The following is a 21,156-nucleotide window of genomic DNA, read 5'->3' as shown; positions in this document are numbered from 1 at the left end:
CAACTTTGAAGTCATAACTGGCTCAGCTGTGACCAACAGTCACATGATGAAAATTCAGAGAGTTTTCAGGTGAACTGGAGAAGAGACGAAGATGGAAACATGTAAAAAGTTAAATTTCCAAAATAGTGGAGACATTAGTTTCAGTGTTTTAACATCTGTGGAAATGTGATGATTTTTAAATTTTTGTAAATAACCTAATCAAAGAGATCCTCTTTTTTTTCTCCAATTTTACGATTTATGTTCTAATTGTGTCACAGTTTTTAAATTCACCTTGGATCAATCCTTTGCTCTAAACAGATTCTGTAAAATTAAAGAAAAACATCTGAGCTCCTCTGCCCAAACGTGAAGGTGACTGACAGTCATGTGATTAAAATTTGGATTATTTTATGTGAACTGCTTCTTCATGTTGTTCTGTTTCCACAGAGCTGCAGGACTTTAGATTGAAAAATGAACCAGAGAGTAAAAGTGAGACAAACCGCTCAGAACTGCTTCATTGAAACTCTGAAATCTGCTCCACTGGTGTTGACTTTCCCTCTGAAGCAGCTGATTGGCTGTTTTAATGGGAGGACCCGAGATTCTGCTTCCTGATTGGAGGAAGTGAAAAGAAAACATTGAGCTGCTCAGACACACAACAGATACACACAAACCAGCACACAAGACGACACACGACGACAGCACAGTGTTGAACACAACCACCACTGATCACAGACCCACACCTGTGCACATCTGGACGTGGATCAGCTGGTAGAGCAGGTCGTCCAATGATCGAAGGGTTGGCGGTTTGATTTCCGCTCTCACCTAGTCATGTGCTGTTGTGTCCTTGGGCAAGACACTTAACCCACCTTGTCTCCAGTGCTCTCACACTGTATGAATGTGTGTGAATGTTGGTGGTAGTTGGAGGGGCCGTAGGCGCGGATTGGCAGCCACACTTCCGTCAGTCTGCCCCAGGGCAGCTGTGGCTACAAATGTAGCTTACCACCACCAGAGTGAGAATGTGTGAGCGAATGAATAATGGATTCATTGTAAAGCGCTTTGGGTGTCTTGAAAAGCGCTATATAAATGTAACCATTAGTATTAGTAACACAACACAACCCATCCTCTGGGTGTTGTGTAGTACATTGTGTACTGCCTTGTATAGTATGTTGTACATAATATCGTATACTATATTTTGCAGTATGTTGTGTGCTACATTGCGTAGTATATTGTGTACTAGGTTGTGTACTACATTGTGTACTAGGTTGTGTAGAGGAGGATACTGCTGCAGCAGGACTTGTTGGAGCCTGTCGGCCGTCAGGAAGATGGGATGTGTCAACATGAAGTCATCCAGCAGCGTTTCTGCACAGACACACAAACAGGTTAGTACACACTGTACCTGAACACACCTCACTGCAGGTAGATTCCTGAGTAAAACCTGAAGACTGCAGGACGCTTAGTCTGAGCAGAGAACCACCGAAGGAGTTATTGTTTAGCTGAGAGATGATTTGCTGAAAAATCTGAACAAAGTGGAAAATTGATGCATTAAAAATTAAAAACAGCCTCAATGTTAATCAGATTTGATCTAACTAATGTAATGCACTGACAGTAATTATGCTGATTTTGTTCTTTTTTTTTTTTTTTTTTTTTACTCAGTCTGAACTCTTCACTTCATTGTAACACTGAAAATGTCCTGCTGTGGCATTAATAAAGGAATATCTGATCTTCAAAGTGCTAAACGGAAGGTTACAAACATATTTGCAAATTAAAGCAAAATACAACCAAACTGACTGAGAGACAAAATGGCAGTAAAGTAGAAATTTATAACCCCAGAAGTCAATACAGCCCTGCTCAGTGTCACTTCAGTGTCAAACGATTCTAAGCAGTATCAGATAATTTAATTTAGAAAGCAAATCAACAGTTAGAAACACTTTATAAAGACGAAATTTAAAATCCAGGCCACAAACTGAACAAAAATGAGTCCAGCTGTGATTTCTAATCAGTCTAACTACAAGAACATGTTTCTAAAATGAGCTGTGAACAGCAGAACTTTGTCAGTTCTGGACCTATGGACCGTCTCTGTGTCTGCATCATGGCTCCACATGGAGAAGAACAGAACAAAAGAAGTGAAAATCTGACTGTGAGACTTCACAAACATATAAAAGGATCCACGAGGATCAATGAACAACTAAAAATCAGTGAACTACAGTGTCAGCAGTAACCAGGAGGTGTAGAAACAGCCAGAGTACCACTAATCAGAGCTCTTAAAATGACTCCATGGACAGTGAACTACTTTCACAGCATGAAATGAAGCCTGATGAATGTTGGAGAACATTCTTTGGTCAGATGAAGATAAATTTGTTGGGTTCAGATGTAGTCCAGGATGTTTGTTGGGAGTCTGGTCAGTAGTACCACAGTGAATGCATCGTCCTGACATGTGAAGCATGGAGGTTGGAGTGTGATAATACGAGTGTAAAAAGTGTTGATGACATTTATAGATGCAGCATCTGAGGATAAACCAAAATACAAAACAATCCAAAACTACCATAAAAAAGATGGAAAATAGCTACAAAAGACACAAACTGAGAACAAAAAGGCAGAAAACAATGGCAGAGAGACTAACATGACCAGAGACGCATGAAACGACCATAAAGTTAAAGACCATAGTTTCAGAGCAAATACTCTGCTGCAGGAGTAATCTGATTACTGTGAGGTGACATTTAAGGATCAGATGCTGCAGATTAAATGTGGGTCACAAGGACACATTCAGCCTTAAAGAGATTCTTGTTTCAGAATATAACAACAGATTCATGTTTATCAGCTTTACACAGACAAACACGTGTCACTATTTTATATTTTAAACAGGAGAAGAAGAGGAAGAAGAAGGTTTTTCTTCTCCTGCAGCTGCTGCAGCCAACAGCTGGAATCTAAGATGCTGAAGCAGCTCGAAAACCTGTGGTCACATTTACTAAAATACACTGCTCTGTGTGTGTGTGTGTGTGAGAGAGAGAGAGGCATGCTGCAGTGGGCGTGGCCTGTAGTCGGGGTCCGCCTCTCTGCAGGCGGTTACCATAGAGACACCACGTTGCCGACAGTGAGAGGATGAATGTGAGAGAAGAAACAGTGAAGAGACTAAACAGGACGTGTGTTCGTATTGATCGAAGAACCAGACCGATCAGTGATCAATAACATCTGAGATGAGTCCTGGATTTCACTGCTTCAGTACTGAGTACTCACATCATTTACTACAGTAAAAGTACAAATAAAACACAGTAAAAATACTCTGCTACAAGTAAATGTTCTGCTTTATAAAGTAAAATTTGAAAAATGTTAAATATCAGAATTAGTCTCCTGTAACCAGTACATTAGCAATTTCAATTATTATTCATAAAATTACATAAAAGCTGCTTTTCTGCATTTTTTCAAGGTGCAGCTCATTTTACACAGTTAAAAATGTAAGGTTTTGTTATTAATAGTTGTAACTATCCTTGTTTTGAATAAAATCCCAAGACAAAGTATTCATTCACATATTTACCCTAAAAAATGTCAAAACTACAAATAATATTCACATAAAGGTGCATTTTTACAAATGGCGATTTATTCTTTTACAATGTGGGATCATGAAATTATAGTTTTACTGCATTTACATCAGCTAATATTTTATTATTCTACAGATCCTTGCCGCCATTTTTTTCTTTACAGTTTTTGATTTAAATCTTTTCTTTTTGCTAAGTTGCTGCCAGATTTTTACAGTTTTATTAAAGACTTTTCAACAGTGTAAACGACTGAAGCTCAGCAGCATTTTTTATTTTTCCATGGAGTAACTGATGCATCTCAGACTTTCAGGATGTTGATTCAGTCCAATCAGCAGAGCAAACATTAAGATTCTTAACAATAAATTGAAATGTTTGAAATATTTAGAATGAAAAGCAGCAAATTCTCAAATTTGGAGCTGAAATTATGAAATATTTGTTGTCTCTGCATGAAAAACATGAGCTGACTGTTGGTTCATTGTATAACCAAAACTGTAAATTCTTCATATATGAAACTGCACAAACTTAAAACACATCAACTTATTTTCTGTATGGATCAACAAAACTGTTAGAAATGTGAGACAAAATTTCCCATTATGCTCTGGGAACATGGACATATGATCATATACTTTAAATATGCAGACTGAGGGCTCAGAATCAAAACTGAACATACTGAAACAAATCTTTTATGCAGCGGTTCAGGAAACAAACACAAAGCAGAATTAGACTAAAATAATAAACCGTTGTACTTGATGAATCAGACAAATGTTCCACTTCTGGAGCCCAAAACCTCCTGACAGGTTTCAAAGACATGTTGGTTTAAAGAAGTAAAGAATCACTCTATTTTAAACTTTCCAACAGTTCTTGAACTACTCATCTGTCACCAAATCTGAACTTAAATTGCTAATAGTTAATTGAAATCAAGTCGTATTTTAAAATTTGCCAAAAATTAACAGTTTGCTTGAAACAGATTGTGTAAAAAATTAAAATTCTCATTTTCTCATTGCCATGGTGAAGTCCTGACTGACTGTCTGGTAAAGAAAATTCAGAGATTTTTCAGCTGAACTGCAGGCAGTGTTTCCTCAGAACAGAGGAAAAGCATCCTCATTTTTAGAGAGTGTCTTCAGGTTGAAATTTATTGACACAAAGTCAAACACAGAAGATGATGAAGCTAATTCTTTCATACAAGCCTCAGTTTTAGCATTAACTAAAATCTGTGTTTTATAATCGAACAGCGACTGCAGAGAAAACCATCAGTCTGAGCAGAGAAACGATGGCAAGAACACAGTAAAGAGTGTGAACGTGGGAGGAGGAGAGAAACCGGCTGAATCCAAATGGGATGAAAAAAAAAACGCCCACAACCTCTGAACAGAAACACTGAAGGAGGATTTCAGAAACACAAAACACAGTTCAGGATCACAACGGCTGAACACGACGACAAACGATCACAGCAAGTTTCAACTGCTAACGCACAAATCTGAAGGTTGGTAGAAATTCAGTGTGATGTTTGACAGTAATGACAAACTGTCTTTGCAGATAAACAGCCACAAGTTCACCACAACCACTAACTATGAGGAGCTGCTGAATGCTAAATTACTGAGAGCGAGTGTGTAGCTAAAAACATTAGAGCCATGAATCCATCAGTGCAGCACCTAAAATCTGCAGAAACCTCAAGATAAACTGGAAACATCCTCCAGACGTGGTTTTAAATCACTGTGGGGACTCCAAACTACAGCTGCAGCAAACAGTTAATCCACTGTTCATAATTGTCATGTAATTTAGTAATTAACACTCAGTATCAAGTTCCTGCTAGCGTAGCCACTAAAGCTATCTTGTTATCTTCTTCAGGCTAATATAACAACTAACTATTTTGATACTAAGTTCCTGCTAACATTGTGACTAACACTATTTTGTAATTTTGTTAATGTCAACATCGGTGCTAATATCTTGCTTTGGCTAACATGGGGGCGACTTTTATCTTGTTTAGGCTAACATTATCATATTTAGCCTAATATAGAGGCTAACATCTTGTTACGGCTAATATAGAAGCTAACATTTTCTTGTTTAGGCTAACTTAGCTGTTTAGGCTAACTTAGAGCTAACATCTTGTTTTGGCTAACACAGAGGCTAACATTATCATGTTCAGGCTAACGTAGAGGCTAACATGATCTTGTTGAGGATGATACAGAGGCTAATAGTATAAGATAAGATAATCTTTATTACTCCCCATGTCAGGGGAAATTTCCAATGTTACACCATACAGTGAGCAGCATCTTATTTAGGCTAACATAGAGGCTAACATTATCTTGCTTTGATTAACACAGAGGCTAAAATTATCATGTTTAGGCTAATGTAGAGGCTAACATTTTCTTGCTTAGGCTAACATAGAGGCAAACAATATCATGTTGCGGCTAACATAGATCCTAATGTTATCTTGTTTAGGCTAACACTAAGGCATACAATATCATGTTTAGAATAATTTAGAGGCTAACATCATCTTGTTTAGGTTAATGGTAATTAACACTACCTTGATATTAAATTTCTGCTAACCATGACCAACTCCGTGTTGTCATTTTGTTTACCCGAACATGGCAACTAACGTTGTATTGGTATGTTGTTTAGGCTAACATAATGACTTTGATATCTCTTCTAGGATACCATAAAGGCTAGAATTATCTCACTTATGGCAAACATGACTAAAGCTATCTTGTTGTCTTGTTTAGGCTAAAATAGGCTTATATTTTCTGATTTAGGCTGTCTAGAAATCAAGTTCTGCTAACATAGCCTCTAATGCCATGTTATCTTGTTCAGAGTAACAGCAACAAACATTGACTTGATAAGGCTACTATAGCACCTAATAGCAACTTGTCATTAAGCTACCATAGAGGCAAATGTTATCTTGTTTAAGCTAACCTAGCAGCTAACAATATCTCATCAAGTTCAGGCGAACACAACAGCTAATTTTGGCTTCTTTAGGCTAAAATAGCGACTAAAACTATTTTGTCACGGAGTTTTGGATAACATAATGGCTAACAGTATCTTGTGTATGCTAATTTAGCAATAACCTTCAACATTAATGACTTGTATGCTGTATGTTTTGCTGTTCAGTTGCCATGTTTTCTTCTATTTATTCATGGAGACTGAGGTCAACTTAAAAATCATTTTATTTATATGTTGTGCTGTGTGTTAGCACAATTTTTTAGCACTAATTTGTATTTAGAATCAATGAATTCCATTGTTTTCTGGTATCGTGACATCTCTGTTAAATACTGCCTGGTACTTGGCTGGTTAATGTCTGAATTGCTCCTACAGGGATCAATAAATCAGACAATGTAAATCTAGTTTTCAATGTGATCTAGTTTTCCAAATTTCATGCAGAGTTTGGCTCAGATTTCTGGTTCTGTGTGATAAATGTCTGTTAATCTGGATGCTTTTAGCTTTAAGAAAAGCTTATTCAGATCCCAAGACTTGAATCGGAGAAATCAGCTTCCAGTCTTGTACAATAAAATGGTGCGAGTTTGTATTTTCCGGCTGAAGTTGGAGGATTTGAGTGTGAAGCGTCTAATTTGAGTGTCAGTGTTTTTTCCTCCCACCTCCTCTGCTCACTTCCTCCCACATCTCTTCTCCAAATGTCTCTCGGAGCTGGTTGCTATGTGAACAGGTGCTAAAGAGCCTCTTATGGATGCAACATACAAACACAGAAACTGAGTCCTCTAGCGACGTCTCCGCCGGCAGGATGAGGAAACCTGCCAGAGGTCGGGGAAGATGAGGACGATGAGGAGGAGGGAGGTAAAGGTAAAAGCATCCAGAGGTAACCGAGTGGGCAGCTTCATCACTTCTCTTTCTGAGAGAATAAATCATCCTCCTACACAGAGCGACTCGTTCCACAGAGCTTCATCTCTGCAGTGTTTTGGTTTGTAAAGTGGATTCACTCTGATACAACAACAGCAGACATGTTACAGCAGATCCCATACATTAAAATGTTAGATATCAGTCCTCCAATATGTATAATTTACCAACAGCTGCATGTGTCATAGCAACGCTGCTCAAACAACATTCATAAAGGCTGACATTAGCTTGTTTAGGCAGAGACTGTTATCATGCAAAGAATATCATAGCGACTAAAGTTGTCTTTTTTAAAAATCTTATTCACACTAACACATCTTGTTTAAGATAAGGTTGTTGCTAGAGGTACGGACCCGTACCCGTAGCCTGTGGACCACGGATACGGCACTTTCCATTTGCCAATCAGATACGCGAGATCTGGTCACATGACTCCCGGTAGACGCTAGCGGTACGGACCCGTAGCATCGGTACTACAGGTACGGACCCTAAACCTGACCCTAACCCTAACCTTTGCTTACCTTTCAACAGTTTGCAGTGGTTAACAGCTTCTTGACTCGCGACACTCGCGTACGGGTCCGTATCTGTCTGGCAAATGGAAAGTGCCGTATCCGTAGCCCACAGGCTATGGGTACGGGTCCGTATCTGTAGACACTACCTTAAGATAATTCTGCAATAAATGCTATCTTGTAAAAGCTACTGTAGCAATTTACACTATCAAGTTTCTGCGAATATAGTTATATCTAGACTAATGTAGCAGCTAACATTAGCTTGCTCCAGCCAACAGCAATAAGCAATATCAATGCAATTCTGGTAACACAAACTACCATTATCTTCTTCATGCTAATGTAGCCAATAACATTGTTGTTATTCACTAACATGGTGACCAACATTATCCTGTTCAGACTAATGTATAAACTAACATTATCTCATTCATGCTAAGGCTGGCATAACCACTGACACAATCATGCTATCTTTTCAGGCTAACATAGCAACTAACCACCTAAATATCTGGTTGAGGCTAACAAAGGGGTTAACACTATCTTGTTAAGACAAACAGCAAACACTCTGGATATCAACTTTCTGTGAACTTAGCAACTAAGGTTATCTCACTTAGGCTTATCTAACAGATAATCTTATATAAGAAAATAGCAAGAAACACTATTAATATTATCTTACTAACACAGAAGATAATACTATCTTATTTATGCTAGCCACTAATATCGTCTTATTTACACTCACACAGTGGCCAACATCCTGTTTAGGCTAATAGCAACTATCATTATCACTGTTATCTTGTTTAGGCTAACAGAAAATCTAATATCTGTTTAACCACTGATACTATTTAGGTTAGCGCAGAAAGCTAACATAGCCTTGTTAAAGCTTGTTTACACAGTAAAGTGCTATGGATGGCATAGTTGATCATTATTATTCTGTTTAGGCTAATGTACAGGGTGGGGAAGCAAAAATGTCCTGTCAGGTAAAAACAACTATAAATGGGTATAACTTTTTTATTCTTTGGAATTTTGAACCGATTTCTTGAAGAAGACAAATTTAAAGCTTTCAAAACATGTTTATTCAATATGTCCTCCATCAGCCATGATGAAGACCTCGATACAGCCTCTGAAAGAGGCACAGGCCCTCCTTGGGGTACGCCTCCCATTCCCTGGAGAATGCAGCCTTAAGTAAATCCATATTGGCATCAGGGGTGGCATTAGTCTTCAACTCAATGGCGCCCCATCAGAAAAAAATCCAGGGGGTTTAGATCAGGTGAGCTCGGGGGCCAAATACCTTTGGGCCAGAAGTTCGCCATATTCTACTCACAGAACTTTTGGACCTTGATTGATGTGTGAGCAGGAGCCCCATCTTGCTGCCACACATAGTTGTTGTCGGGGTAGGTGGCCTTCAGCCAGAGCAAAACGGTGTATCTCAGAACTTTGTAGTACACATGCCCCCCTACTTCTTCAAGCCAGATCAGAAAATTGGGGCAATTTTCTGATCTGGCTTGAAGAAGTAGGGGGGCATCTTATTGCCATCTGAGCCCAAGACTCCCAGGACCATCTGGAGATCTCTTGGTGCCCAAACTGGATTGTCTGACATGCTGGATGCGGCGAATGGTCCTCTCACTGATGCCAACAATCTTGGAAATGTCCTTCTGAGGGATTTGGGCATCCAAGAGATCACAAACCCTATTGCATTTTGGTTGTTGCTTGCTCACTTCACTTCAGGGTCTGACAAATACTAAAAAGATTGGTTAAAGGTAAAGAACTTTGATTTTAATTATTGTTTTGATTACTCTCACCGTTTGGGCAGGACATTCAAATTTGTCAAAAGGACATTTTTGCTTCCCCACCCTGTAGCCACTAATATTATCTTATTTATGTGAACATAGCGACCAACATTATCCAGTTTGGCCTTTTTGAGGCTAATGTAGCAGCTATCATCATCTTCTTTAAGTTAACAACAGTTAACAATGCTACTTCTAAATTTAGCGGCCAACATCTCATTTGCACTAACAGTGTGCTACATTATCCTGTTGAGGCTAATGTGCAAGCCAACGTTTTTTCATTTGCACTCATGTAATGACTGACATTATCTTGTTTGGGCTAGCATAGCAACTAACACTGTCTAAAGTTTAAGTTTATCTTCTTTAGCAACAAACACCATCTTGTTATCAAGTTCTGGCTAATGTAGCAGCTGCCCATTATCTTTTCTAGGCTAGCATAGTGACTGACACTATATTATCAAGTTTTTGGCTAACATAGCAGCTAACACTATCTTGGTTATGTAGCATAACTCTTAAGCTACTGTGACTACTCTTTCTGTCAGTCTGTAAACATAAAACATTGTTTGCAGTAGTTTTTGGACTTCATGTATAAAAACATTTCTTTGACTAATTGTATATAAACTTCTGTTATGGTAACAAAATAAAAGTCTCAAACCAGCACTGGATTCTGTCAGAACCGGTTGAAGCTGCTGTTTGTTTTATTTCGTTTTCTGCTTTTAAACTGAATATCATAGGACAAAATGGCTGCTTCTGGTTCAAAAACACAGACTGAATCTGCAGCTGAGGACGTTTCAGCTTCTGTCTGCAGGACAATAAAACCCCTAAAGTGTATAATTATGGCTACAGAGGGAGACAAAACCAGAGTTCATGACACACACGCACACATGCACACGTATTGTTTTGAATGAACCAGTGTTAGAATAATTCACTGTGAAGACCTGGGTCCTCACAGACAACTGGGCGGCAGCAAAGTGTTGTTGTCCCTCACAGGCAAGCCAGCCTCACCTGAACAGCTGCCTGCCTCAACACGTCCGCCACTCTCCGGCTGTTATGTAAAAGGCTTTGGCAGGTTCGTTCCTCTTTTGTGAAACTGTCAGGAAACTTATCGTCTTTCTGTTCTACCTGCCGGGCAGCTGTTTAAACACACTGTGAAAATATTATGGGGTGGGAGACGGACGTCGCCACGGCAACCGCTGGCTACAGCCTTCTCGTAGCTTAATTCAACCCTCCTCCAAAAATCACTTTATGCTACTTGTCTCAGATTTAAATCTGCCAAAAAAAGAGCATCAGCTAGAAGCAGATTCTGATAAAAAATGAAAATTCTGAGCTTCTCGATGCAATCACGAGGATATTAGTTATCCAGCTGAGACCAACAGTCAAGTGACAAAAAATTCTGAGACTGAGATGAAAATAAAATGTCCTGGAACAATAAAATAAATGCAGCATTGCTCAAAAAAACAGTGAACAGAGGAGCAAGTTGTTGGAAGATACATTCAGTATGAGGAGCAGAGTAGAGAGAAAACGTTGGAGAGGCTGGACGCATGAAGACAGAAAAACATCTACAGTATGAGGAGACAAAACGACCACAAAGAGACACAGAACAACCAAAACAAGACAAAATTACACAAAACTCAACGAGACACAAAACACAGAAGTGACCAAAAATTAACTAAACGTGACAAAAAATGACAAACCAGAATAAAACCAATAAAAACAAGACCCAGAATAATACAAAAGAAACAAAAAATGACCAAATTGAGGCACAAAATGACACAAACGGAATAAAAACTGTAAAAATGAGACACAAAATGACCATAGAGAGAAAACTGTCTCAAAGACAAAAACTTAACACTGGAATCTAAAAGACGCAAATGATATGTCTCTCAGAGTTTGCAGTGGATGAAAACATGTAGTAAAATATCTATAGGATGTGGTGACAAAACAACAAAAATCTGACCAACAAAAGAGACCAAAAACAAACAATGAGACAAAGACACAAACAACAACAACAAAAAACCACAAAGAGACACAAATGTCCCAAAAAGTGACAAAAAAAAAACCACAGGAAAAATGGAATCAAAACAAAAACGACGCACAAAATGACCACAAAGAGAGAAAAATGTCCCGAAGACACAAAAATAAAGCCAAAATTGGACATAAAGACACAAATTAAAAAACAAGACAGAAAGCTACAAAAATGCAACTCAAAATTTAAAAAAAAAATGAGACAAAATGACACAAAAGAAACCAAAAATGATCTAATTGAGACACAAAATGACATCAAGAATGAAAACAGCAAAAATGAGACCCAAAATGACCATAGAGAGAGAAAACTGTCTCAAAGACACAAAAAACAACTAAACTAAAAGACGCAAATGAAAAGTCTCTCAGCTTGTATCGGCTGTAAACATGTGAATTGTTAACTATTTCTATTATATGTGCAGGACTTTATGTTGCTGTGAAAAATGAGCCACAGTGATTTAAAACGAAAGTTTAACTTCCCGCTGTGGCTGAATTTCACCTTCTCTGTATGTTCTAGTGGATTTCAGGTGTGTTACATAACATAGAAGCGTCAGCAGCGAGGTGGAGGCTGCAGCTCTGGGAGCCAATCAGATGAGGCGACATCAGTGAAAGGCGGGAAAACACATGTTGCCACACGCTAATTATTTTCTAAAACCACAGTAACCTGGATTATCCTGATTTACTGCCTCCGTCTCAGAAACACAGAGGCTCATTGAAAGAACAAACCGAGCATCATGGGAACGTTGAAAGCAGCTCAGCAGGTCCAAGTCCACCATGTTCAGGTTCTCATCCCATTTACGTCTGCTGAACTCTACGCAGAGGACAAGTTTTCAAACCAAACTGTTATTGTACCTTTGGTGAAGGTTTTACTTTTACTCTGAAGCTCTTATCTTGTTAGATTTAAGTTCTAGTCCAACATGTTGTAGCTTGTTTTCTACACAACAGTCGAGTCTATCCAGATCATCTTATAAAACCTGCAGATGGTTCGGACTCGATTACTTTACATGATTAAACTGCTCTGTTTTTACACGTATCTCACAGTAAAATGTTCACAGGTTGTCTGGAATCTGGAAATATTAGAGCAATGATGATGAGAAACTGGAAAAAAACACAGATTAACTGTCAGTGAATGTTCAGTTTTCTGCTGCAGAACCAGAGATTTCTAACAAACTCATCTGAAAACGATTTTATTTTCTCAACATTGTCCTCTCATGGTGGTCGTTTATGTCCGTTTGTGGCTGTTTGTTGTCTCTATGGTTGTTTTACATTTCTTCATGGTTGTTTTGTGTCTCTTTGTGGCTGTTTTACGTCTCTTTGTGGCTGTTTTACGTCTCTTTGTGGCTGTTTTACGTCTCTTTGTGGCTGTTTTACGTCTCTGTGGTGGCTATGTGCATCTTTGAAATTATTTTGCATTTTTTTTTAGTTGTTTTGCACCCGTCTGATAATATATATATATGTATAGTTTATAAGAAATCTAAATATTAAGTTCAGGAGTGACTCAAACCAGAGTTGTGTATTTGCAACTATGATTAAATCCGATGTAAATTCTCAATCAGTTTGTTTCAGACAAACAGCCGGTATTACTGGGAAGCCGACTCGGGCAGCTTAATTTGATTTATGCAATAAAAAGTGACTCAACTGAGAAGTCGGGACGAGGAGTCCAAACAGACTCTGGGGGTTAAACTGGCTCTCTGTTAGTCTGTACGTCATTTAATAACATAAAATCAAAGCAAATCAGCCAAGTGTCTGTATGATGCAGGTTCATGAAGAATCAGGTTCTTTCTGAAGGGACTTTGGCCTCCACAGTTTCATCAAGCATCACATTCATTCTCAGAGTCCCAACTCCTTCAGATCTGAACTCAGAGACATCAAACACATATTTTTAGATTCAGCGTGACTCACACTTCCTGAGGATATCATCGTCTCTCATGTAGATCTGAATAAACCTCCAGAAATCCACTGAGAAACCAGAGAAGAAACTGTGATTCTTATGAGCACAGAACCTGCCTGAGAATCCGTCCGTTTCTAAGTTTCCTTCAGTGTTTCGGTGCTCTAGTCACCGTTGTGTGTTTGCACATGAAACATCGCAGACATTAGCTGCTAATAAATGATTCGGCTTCAAATTTGTATTAGTTCATATTTAGTCAGACTCAAAGCCAGTGTTTGGATTCACTAACTGACTTCACATAACTTAATAATCCATTAAGAAAGAAAGACTGAAAATGGAAACTTTTTTCATTTTGTCACATAAAGATATTTTACTGAGGCTCAAAACATGTCAGAATTAAAAATTGAATATCAAGAAAAACTTCTGATGTTAAACTAGTTTTTCAGCAGCTTTAAACTGCATTTTTACTCCACCAGGGAATGCAGTGGAGTTATGTGATGATCAGCGTTGGTTTGTCCGTCTGTCTGTGTGCAACTTTACTCCACAACAGAATAACGGATTTGGAAAAAAAATTCAGGGAAGGTCAGAAATGACACAAGGACAAAGTGATTACATTTTAGCAGTCGTGGGGTCGTATTGTGACTGTGTTCACCTCACACATTTTTTTGTCATTTTGTGCACTTCTGTAGTCCTTTAGCAACCTTTTGTGGACATTCAGTGTATTCATGTTTGTTTTGTACATCGTTGCTGTGATTCGGTTTCTCTCTGTGGCCTTTTTGAGTATTTTTATGGCCATTTGTGTCTGTTTTTGTTTGTTTGTGTCTCTTTTTGAGTCTTTGTGGTCATTAGCATGTTTTCGTACTCATTTTGTGTCTTTGTTGTGAGTTAGTGTCTTTAATGGTCTTTTTGCTTCGTGCGTATTTGTAATTGTTTTGCATGTTTTTGTGGTTCTTTAGTGTCTCTTTCTGGTCATTTTGAGCCTTTTTATTTTCATTTGGTGTCCCTGGTCATTTTTGCATCTTGTGGTTATTTTGTGCCTTTTTATGTTTTTTCCTGTCTTTTTATGATGTCTTTGTGCATCCTCGTGGTCTTTTCTCATCCATTTGTCAACATTTGATATTAATCTCGAGTAGAAATGAAGAAAAACGGCTGCATTAAACAAACACAAATTCTCTTTTTTTATCGTCCTTCAGCTGCAGGTTGACCGGTTTCTGCGGTGGGACTAGCATGTTTTTACTTCCTGAACGTGGTCTCCTGATCTACACTGAAACGCTCTGGTTCAGACTGCAGGTGTTAAAAGGTAACCAGGTGTGTCAGCAGGTAGAACCAGACAGGTGAGAGTCCTTCAGTTTAAATATGAAGCCGCATCACAACAAACATCCTGCAGCAGATCCTCACTTACTACTGATGATTACATAATAACTCAATGATAAACGCTCTCATTAAGGTACATTTTGACTCAATCAATAATCTAACACTGAAGTGATTAGACTCAATTAATGTATTTCCACTTCATAGTGAAACAATATTTTAACCACTGAAGCTAAATGTTCAAAAATCATGAATTTTAGAAAAAAGTAAAAACCACACTGGAAAAATTACAGCGAAAATTCTATAATTTTACAGTCTAACAAAAGAATAAATTAGTATTTATTAACAAAAGATGTTTCATGTGAACAATATTTACACTTTTGGCCCGTTTATATTTATTCCTTTATTTATTTGTTTGTTTATTTTACTAAATATCTGTAATTTTTTTAAAAAAACTGAGAAAATCTGTAAACTAAAAAGTTAAATGTCACACAGTATGTTTAGTATTTTTCTCTCTTTACAGTTATGCCATTGTGGGTTTCTTCTTTAAATATAAATTGAGTTTAATCGAGTATCAAAGGGAACATTTTCCGTCTCTTCAGTGCAAACATCAAATAAAACCAGAAATAATCCTTAAAACAAAGAAGCTCAGCTGGAGCGTCTATTATTAGCGGGTTTGTAAGCCAGAAATAGAAAACTTTCCATATTTGTAGTCCTTTAATGACAGAAGGTCGAGCTCAGACTTATTTTTAATCCGACGTGTAAGAAGCAGCTGTCGAGTGTTTTCTGAGAAAAACTTTGGTCCTTAAAGCTGCAGCTTTATGCAACAAGAAGTTCAGAAATTATCCTGAAAACACAAATTCACTCCAGTGTTGTCCCATTTTCTGTTTCTGAGCCACAGATTCACTCTTAGCTTGGACTTTCTGACCCTCCGTAGGAACTGAAACTAAAACATCCATCGAGCTTCCTTCAGTCGGTCTGAAACAAAAAGTCCTGATTTTAGTTCTTCAGATTTTTTTGTGGCATCAAGTCGAAGCTTGTTTCTGTTTTTAGTAGAAAAACTGTTTCAGTTTACAGATTTAATCATCAGAGTGAACGAGCAGCAAGAACAGAAAAATAAACGTTTTCAGAGTAACTTTTTAATTTTCTTAGACATGTATGAAACTTTTTAGATTTATTGTGATTTTTAAAAAAATGTGTAAAATTTTAAATATTTCTGTAAAAATATTTTTAAAAATCTGAATATTTAAATGATTTACTGGTTTATTTTTAATTATATTTTCACTTTTTTATTTTATGGATTTTCTTGGTTTTGGAGTATTTAAGTAGCATAATTATCATCATTGCTGTAATTATTGTTAGAATTAATATTAATATATTAAGATTGTATTAATTTCATAATAAGAGTATTGTCTCATCTTGTTTCAAAAAGTTTTTATCTTCAAATATTGTTCAATTTATTTTTAGCTTTTCTCATTGATTAAATGCTTAAAATTTTAATATTTTTGATTTATTTAAAAATGTGTCTTTATTTTAAGCAGTTTTAATTTTAGTTGAGACTAATACTTTTCCAATGTTTTTCTGATGTGCAGAAATATTTTATATTTCCAACATTATTATTATTAGTAGTATTTTGTTGATTTTACTGTTTTACAATATTTAATATTTAAGTTGCATTATTATTATTATTATCATATATATTTTAGAATAATATTATTTTAAAGTGTATTTTCTTATCTTATTTCAAGTATTTTTATCTTTAAATATTGTTCAATATATTTTCAGTTTTTATCGTAGATTAAACATTTTTTACGCAGGTTTTTAAAAAAAAATATTTTAAAATAAAATGCACAAATACTTGAAATGCAAAATCATGTTTATGTAGAACAGGCAGCAAACAAAAATGTTTTTCAAACATGTTTTAGAAAAGATTTACTTTTGTTGCTTTGGTTTAGAATATTTTTTATAGTTTTTGTGGGGCATTTTCCAATTTTTTAAAATGCATTTTCTCATCTTATTTCAAGCGGTTTTAATTTTAGCTGAGGTGAATAATTTTGTTTTTTATTTCACTTTAAATTTTAAACATTTAATATATTTAATGTTTCTGTAGGTGTGAAAATTTTGGACATTCAGGAAAAAAAATGTATTTATTTTATTATGCCTGAATGAATAAATGATGAGGAATATTTAGACCCCCCCTCAACATTCCTGCAGCTCATGAACCTTCAGCTGTAATAAGCAGCAAATTCTAAAGAGGACGACGATTATGTAACTGCTGGATACACACACACACACACACACACACACACACACACACACACAGTAACACGCTGAGGATGCAGTCTGAATGATTTCAGCGTAAAATGAAAATCCTGTTGCAGCGTTTCTGAAGAAAACGTTGATTTTCTGATCAGCAGCGAAATGTTTCATTAAGATGACGAATAAATGATTAAATAACATCATAAAACACAAACGTTAAATATTCATTTATTCACACAGAAACCAAAGCAGCCAATTAGAATCCTGATTATATTTTACTGTCAGTTTAATTTTCTGTTTGCACTGAATCAATTCTGTGTTTTTGAAGGTCAGTTTTCGTCTCTTTCTGGTCATTTTGTCTCTTTTTTTGCATGAAATTGTCTTTTTGTGTGTTTAAAAGGGTGTTTTTATCTGTATTTGCACTGAATCTGCAACGTTTGTGGGGGGTTTTTGTGCCCTTTAGTCCATTTTGATCTCGTCGTGGTCTTTTTGTGCATCTTTGCTTTGGCTTCACATCCGTTTGTGTTTATTTTGTGTCTCAGAGTCTATTCTAGTCTGTTGTGTTGGCTTTTAGAAATGTTCACTTTGTGTCTTTTTGCACTTAATAGAAGTTATTTCTGTGTTTTTGCACTAAATCAGCATCGTTTGTGTTCGTTTTGTGTCCATTAGTCCATTTTCATCTCTTTCTGGTCATTTTGTGTGTTTTTGTCACCATTTTGTTACTCGGTGGTTATTTTGAGATATTTTGTGCATATTTGCATTGGTTTTACATCTTTTTCTGGCCATTTTGTGTTTTTTTTAGTCCATTTTGATCTCATTCTGGTCTTTTTCTGTGTCCTTGTGGTGATTTTGTGTCTGCTGTTTTGTGCATCCTTGCTTTGGTTTTACATCCGTTTGTGAGCATTTTGTCTCTCTTTGCAGCCATTTTGGATTTAATAGAGGTTATTTTACGTCTGCTTGCACTGGGTTACTATCTGTGTTTATTTTAGTAACAAATCTGTTATAAATCTTTAATTTAAAATGCAAACAGTAAAACTCCAGTGTTCATCTGTCAGGACCTTCATCACTGCATTCTAAACACCTGGTTAGTGGTGATTAAATACCGATATCTGGAATAAAACTCTTGCTGATGCTGGACAGTTAAACTAATAATAATTTAAGGACCCTCATCACCGCATTCTAACCACCTGATCAGTGACGTCACCAGGCGTTTCCACCTGGACCGGGTCTCACCTGTACAGTGTCCGAAGCGTTTTCCCGCCACGCTGTCCAGCACGGCGAGCGTCAGGTTGTCGGGGGTGTCGGGGTGCAGCGGCGTCCCTCCTCCCTCGGTGACCAGGCTGGCCTCGGAGCTCTGCTCGTCGCTGGACAGAGACGGGCTGCGGACATCTCCAGAACCGGAGCTGTTGGCGCTGCCGGGCACCGAGACCGGACCGGTCCCCGCCGCCGAGGGCCAGGAGGGCGGGTCCTCGCTGTCAGGGCTGCAGGACCAAACACAGGTTAAACGTCTTCAAATATTATAGAAACACTTTCATGTTCTGTCATTTAATTCAGGATTAATAAAGTTTTTTATCTTAATTTAAATCGACACCAGATCAGACTCACTGTGATAATCAAATTAATCCATTTATCACTTAGAAAATAATTCATTCTTTAACGTTTCATAAGATAGAACATTAATATCATGTAAATAAAATGGAATTTAAAGGATTAAAAGCCTGAATATTTATTACTTATGATCAGACTGACGTTGGTTAATAATAGCTGTAAAATAATATTCTTAGTGAAGAATTAATTAACGTTATTTATCATTTTTCAGCTCTTGCATAACAGCAAATATATGTAAATAATTATTTTTGGCTTATCTAAATGCAATAAAAAATTTTAAATGGACAAATTCATGAAAATACAGACTTTGATGTGCCAATATTCATGTTTTTTATGACTGTGTAAATGAACATTTCTCTGTAATTTTATTAGATATTTGTAATTTAACAAAATTAAAAATCAATAAAATGCTTTTAAAATGATCTGTTCTTTTCAATGTAGAAAATATCTGAGTATAACAATGTTTTGGTGATTTCAGAACAGCAAAAAATTACTTTAAACTTTAAAGTAGTAAAAGAATAAAGTACTAATTTTAAAATACTAAAATATATAATACAAGAAAATTAAATAATAAAATAAAATACTAAATTGAAATAAAAATATAAAATAAATAAAATACTTAACTAAATTTGCCATTTTCAACTCATATCTGTAAAATAATCACACTTTTGCAGATATTTAATCTAGTCATTATTTGACATTGTTGACCTATTTTAAGAATAACGTGTATTGTTTATTTTCTATAATTTAACAAAACAGGGGAATCTGTGAATTAACTGTAAGTAGTCTTAAAATGACTTGTCATTTCCAGTGCACATATTTATAAAACAATATTTTTGAAGATTTAAGAACTATAAAAATAAAACGTGGAAATAAAGTATTTTTTCTTTTAAATAACAGGAAACACCTGTTCAATAATAAAGAATAATAAAAACACAGGTTTTATTGACTGTTCATTGATCACTGATTTCGGTCACCTGAACACCTCCCGGGCCTGGCCGCTCTCCGGTGACGTCTCCCTGAAGAACGGAACCACCCGGGACAGGCTCGCCCTCCGCCGGGACGCCCCGGTGCCGCCGCTGGCCTTGTCCGCCACCCCGCCGACGAAGCCTCCCGCCCGGGTCAGCGCCGTGGTCTGCTTCTTCAGGAACTTCTCCAGCGGCTTCATCCCGGCCGGCATGGTGGGCTGCTGTTGGGGCGGTTCGGGTCGGTTCGATGCGGAGCTGGAGCTGCTGGAGGCGGCGCGGCTCTACATCATCCTCCGGCCGCTGCGGCTCGGCCCGGGCAGGTGTGCGCAGGTGTGAGCTCGGAGGCTCGGCGGGCTGCTGTGGAGGCCCAGCCCGGTTCTAACCCATCGGAGGCGGCAGAGCTGCAGGTTCGGGTCGGTGCGTGTCCTGGTTCTCCGCCTTCCTGCTGAAAATCTCTCCCCGAATCGAGCTCCGAGTCACCGACTAACCGGAGCTCTTCTCCCCGGAGCTTCCTGAACAGCGGCGGCCGCAGATCGACGCACCTGGCGGGGGAAGAACCGCTCCGGGCCGCGAGGGTTCCGTCGGTGCAGGTTCAGCGCTGGTTCGGTGCTTCAGCTCGGTCCAGCTGCCCGTCGCTCTCCGGTTCTCTCTCTCCGCCCCTCCGCATAAATTACCGGAGAACCCACGGTTCCTCCCCCCTTCTGCTGCAGTTGCGCGCCCCCGACACACTGAGCGCGCATGCACGTCCACGAGTCCAGCGGTGTAAAAATTGATGGAGATGAAAATATCCCTGACGACAGCAGGAAACACCGCGAGATTTTACCAAGCACCGCGAAGAGTGAAAGATAATCAATGTATCGATCAGGAAGTCTGAAGGAGCGGCGTCTGATCAGTATCGATCCGTATTGGCAATCAATAGTGATCAGATGTTAGTAGAGAATCAATAGAGAGCAAAAACGACCGAAAAAGAAAAACACATAAGACAACAAATCAGAAGAAAATTATCAAAAAAAGCAGAACAATGAGACAAAAAAAAACTACCAGAAAAAGATAAACAACCACGAAGACACACAAATTGTAAACAAAAAACACAAAATGAACAAACAGATGCAAAAAATAAGACAAAAGATGTTAAATAACCACAAAACTAACCAAAAAAAGAAAATAATCACCAAAAGATGCAGAAAACATGCAAAATGAACATTAAGAAAAATTGTAACCATAAAATGAAAACAAAGTGATGCAACTACAAAGAAGTGAAGTGACAAAATGAGCCCAAACAGATGCAAAAATAACCACAGACAACACACGAAAGACACAAAACAACAAAACGATAAAAAATAACAACTTAGACACACAGACCATAAACAAAAAACACAAAACGAACACAAATGCAAAAAATAAGAGAAAAGATGCCAAATAACCACAAAGAGCCACAAAATGAACATAAAACAAATCAACCAG

At 37.6% G+C, this 21,156-nt stretch overlaps 1 protein-coding gene across 1 annotated transcript in view; it reads right to left on the bottom strand.

The window, feature by feature from the left end:
* The window catches only part of rapgefl1 (Rap guanine nucleotide exchange factor (GEF)-like 1), a 36,678-nt gene extending 16,240 nt beyond the window's left edge, over positions 1-20,438 (bottom strand). Inside the window, exons 1-3 of the mRNA XM_051941403.1 lie at positions 19,702-20,438; positions 18,350-18,597; positions 1,257-1,335 (exon numbers count right to left, since the gene is read on the bottom strand). Coding sequence (XP_051797363.1) covers positions 1,257-1,335; positions 18,350-18,597; positions 19,702-19,904 — 530 coding nt within the window. The 5' untranslated portion in view covers positions 19,905-20,438. The remainder of the gene's footprint in view (positions 1-1,256; positions 1,336-18,349; positions 18,598-19,701) is intronic.
* Positions 20,439-21,156: the final 718 nt, after the last annotated feature.

Source organism: Acanthochromis polyacanthus, chromosome 21 (assembly GCF_021347895.1).
Source record: "Acanthochromis polyacanthus isolate Apoly-LR-REF ecotype Palm Island chromosome 21, KAUST_Apoly_ChrSc, whole genome shotgun sequence".
Classification (NCBI taxonomy): Eukaryota; Metazoa; Chordata; class Actinopteri; family Pomacentridae; genus Acanthochromis; species Acanthochromis polyacanthus.
This window is presented reverse-complemented; position numbering and strand designations above follow the sequence as displayed.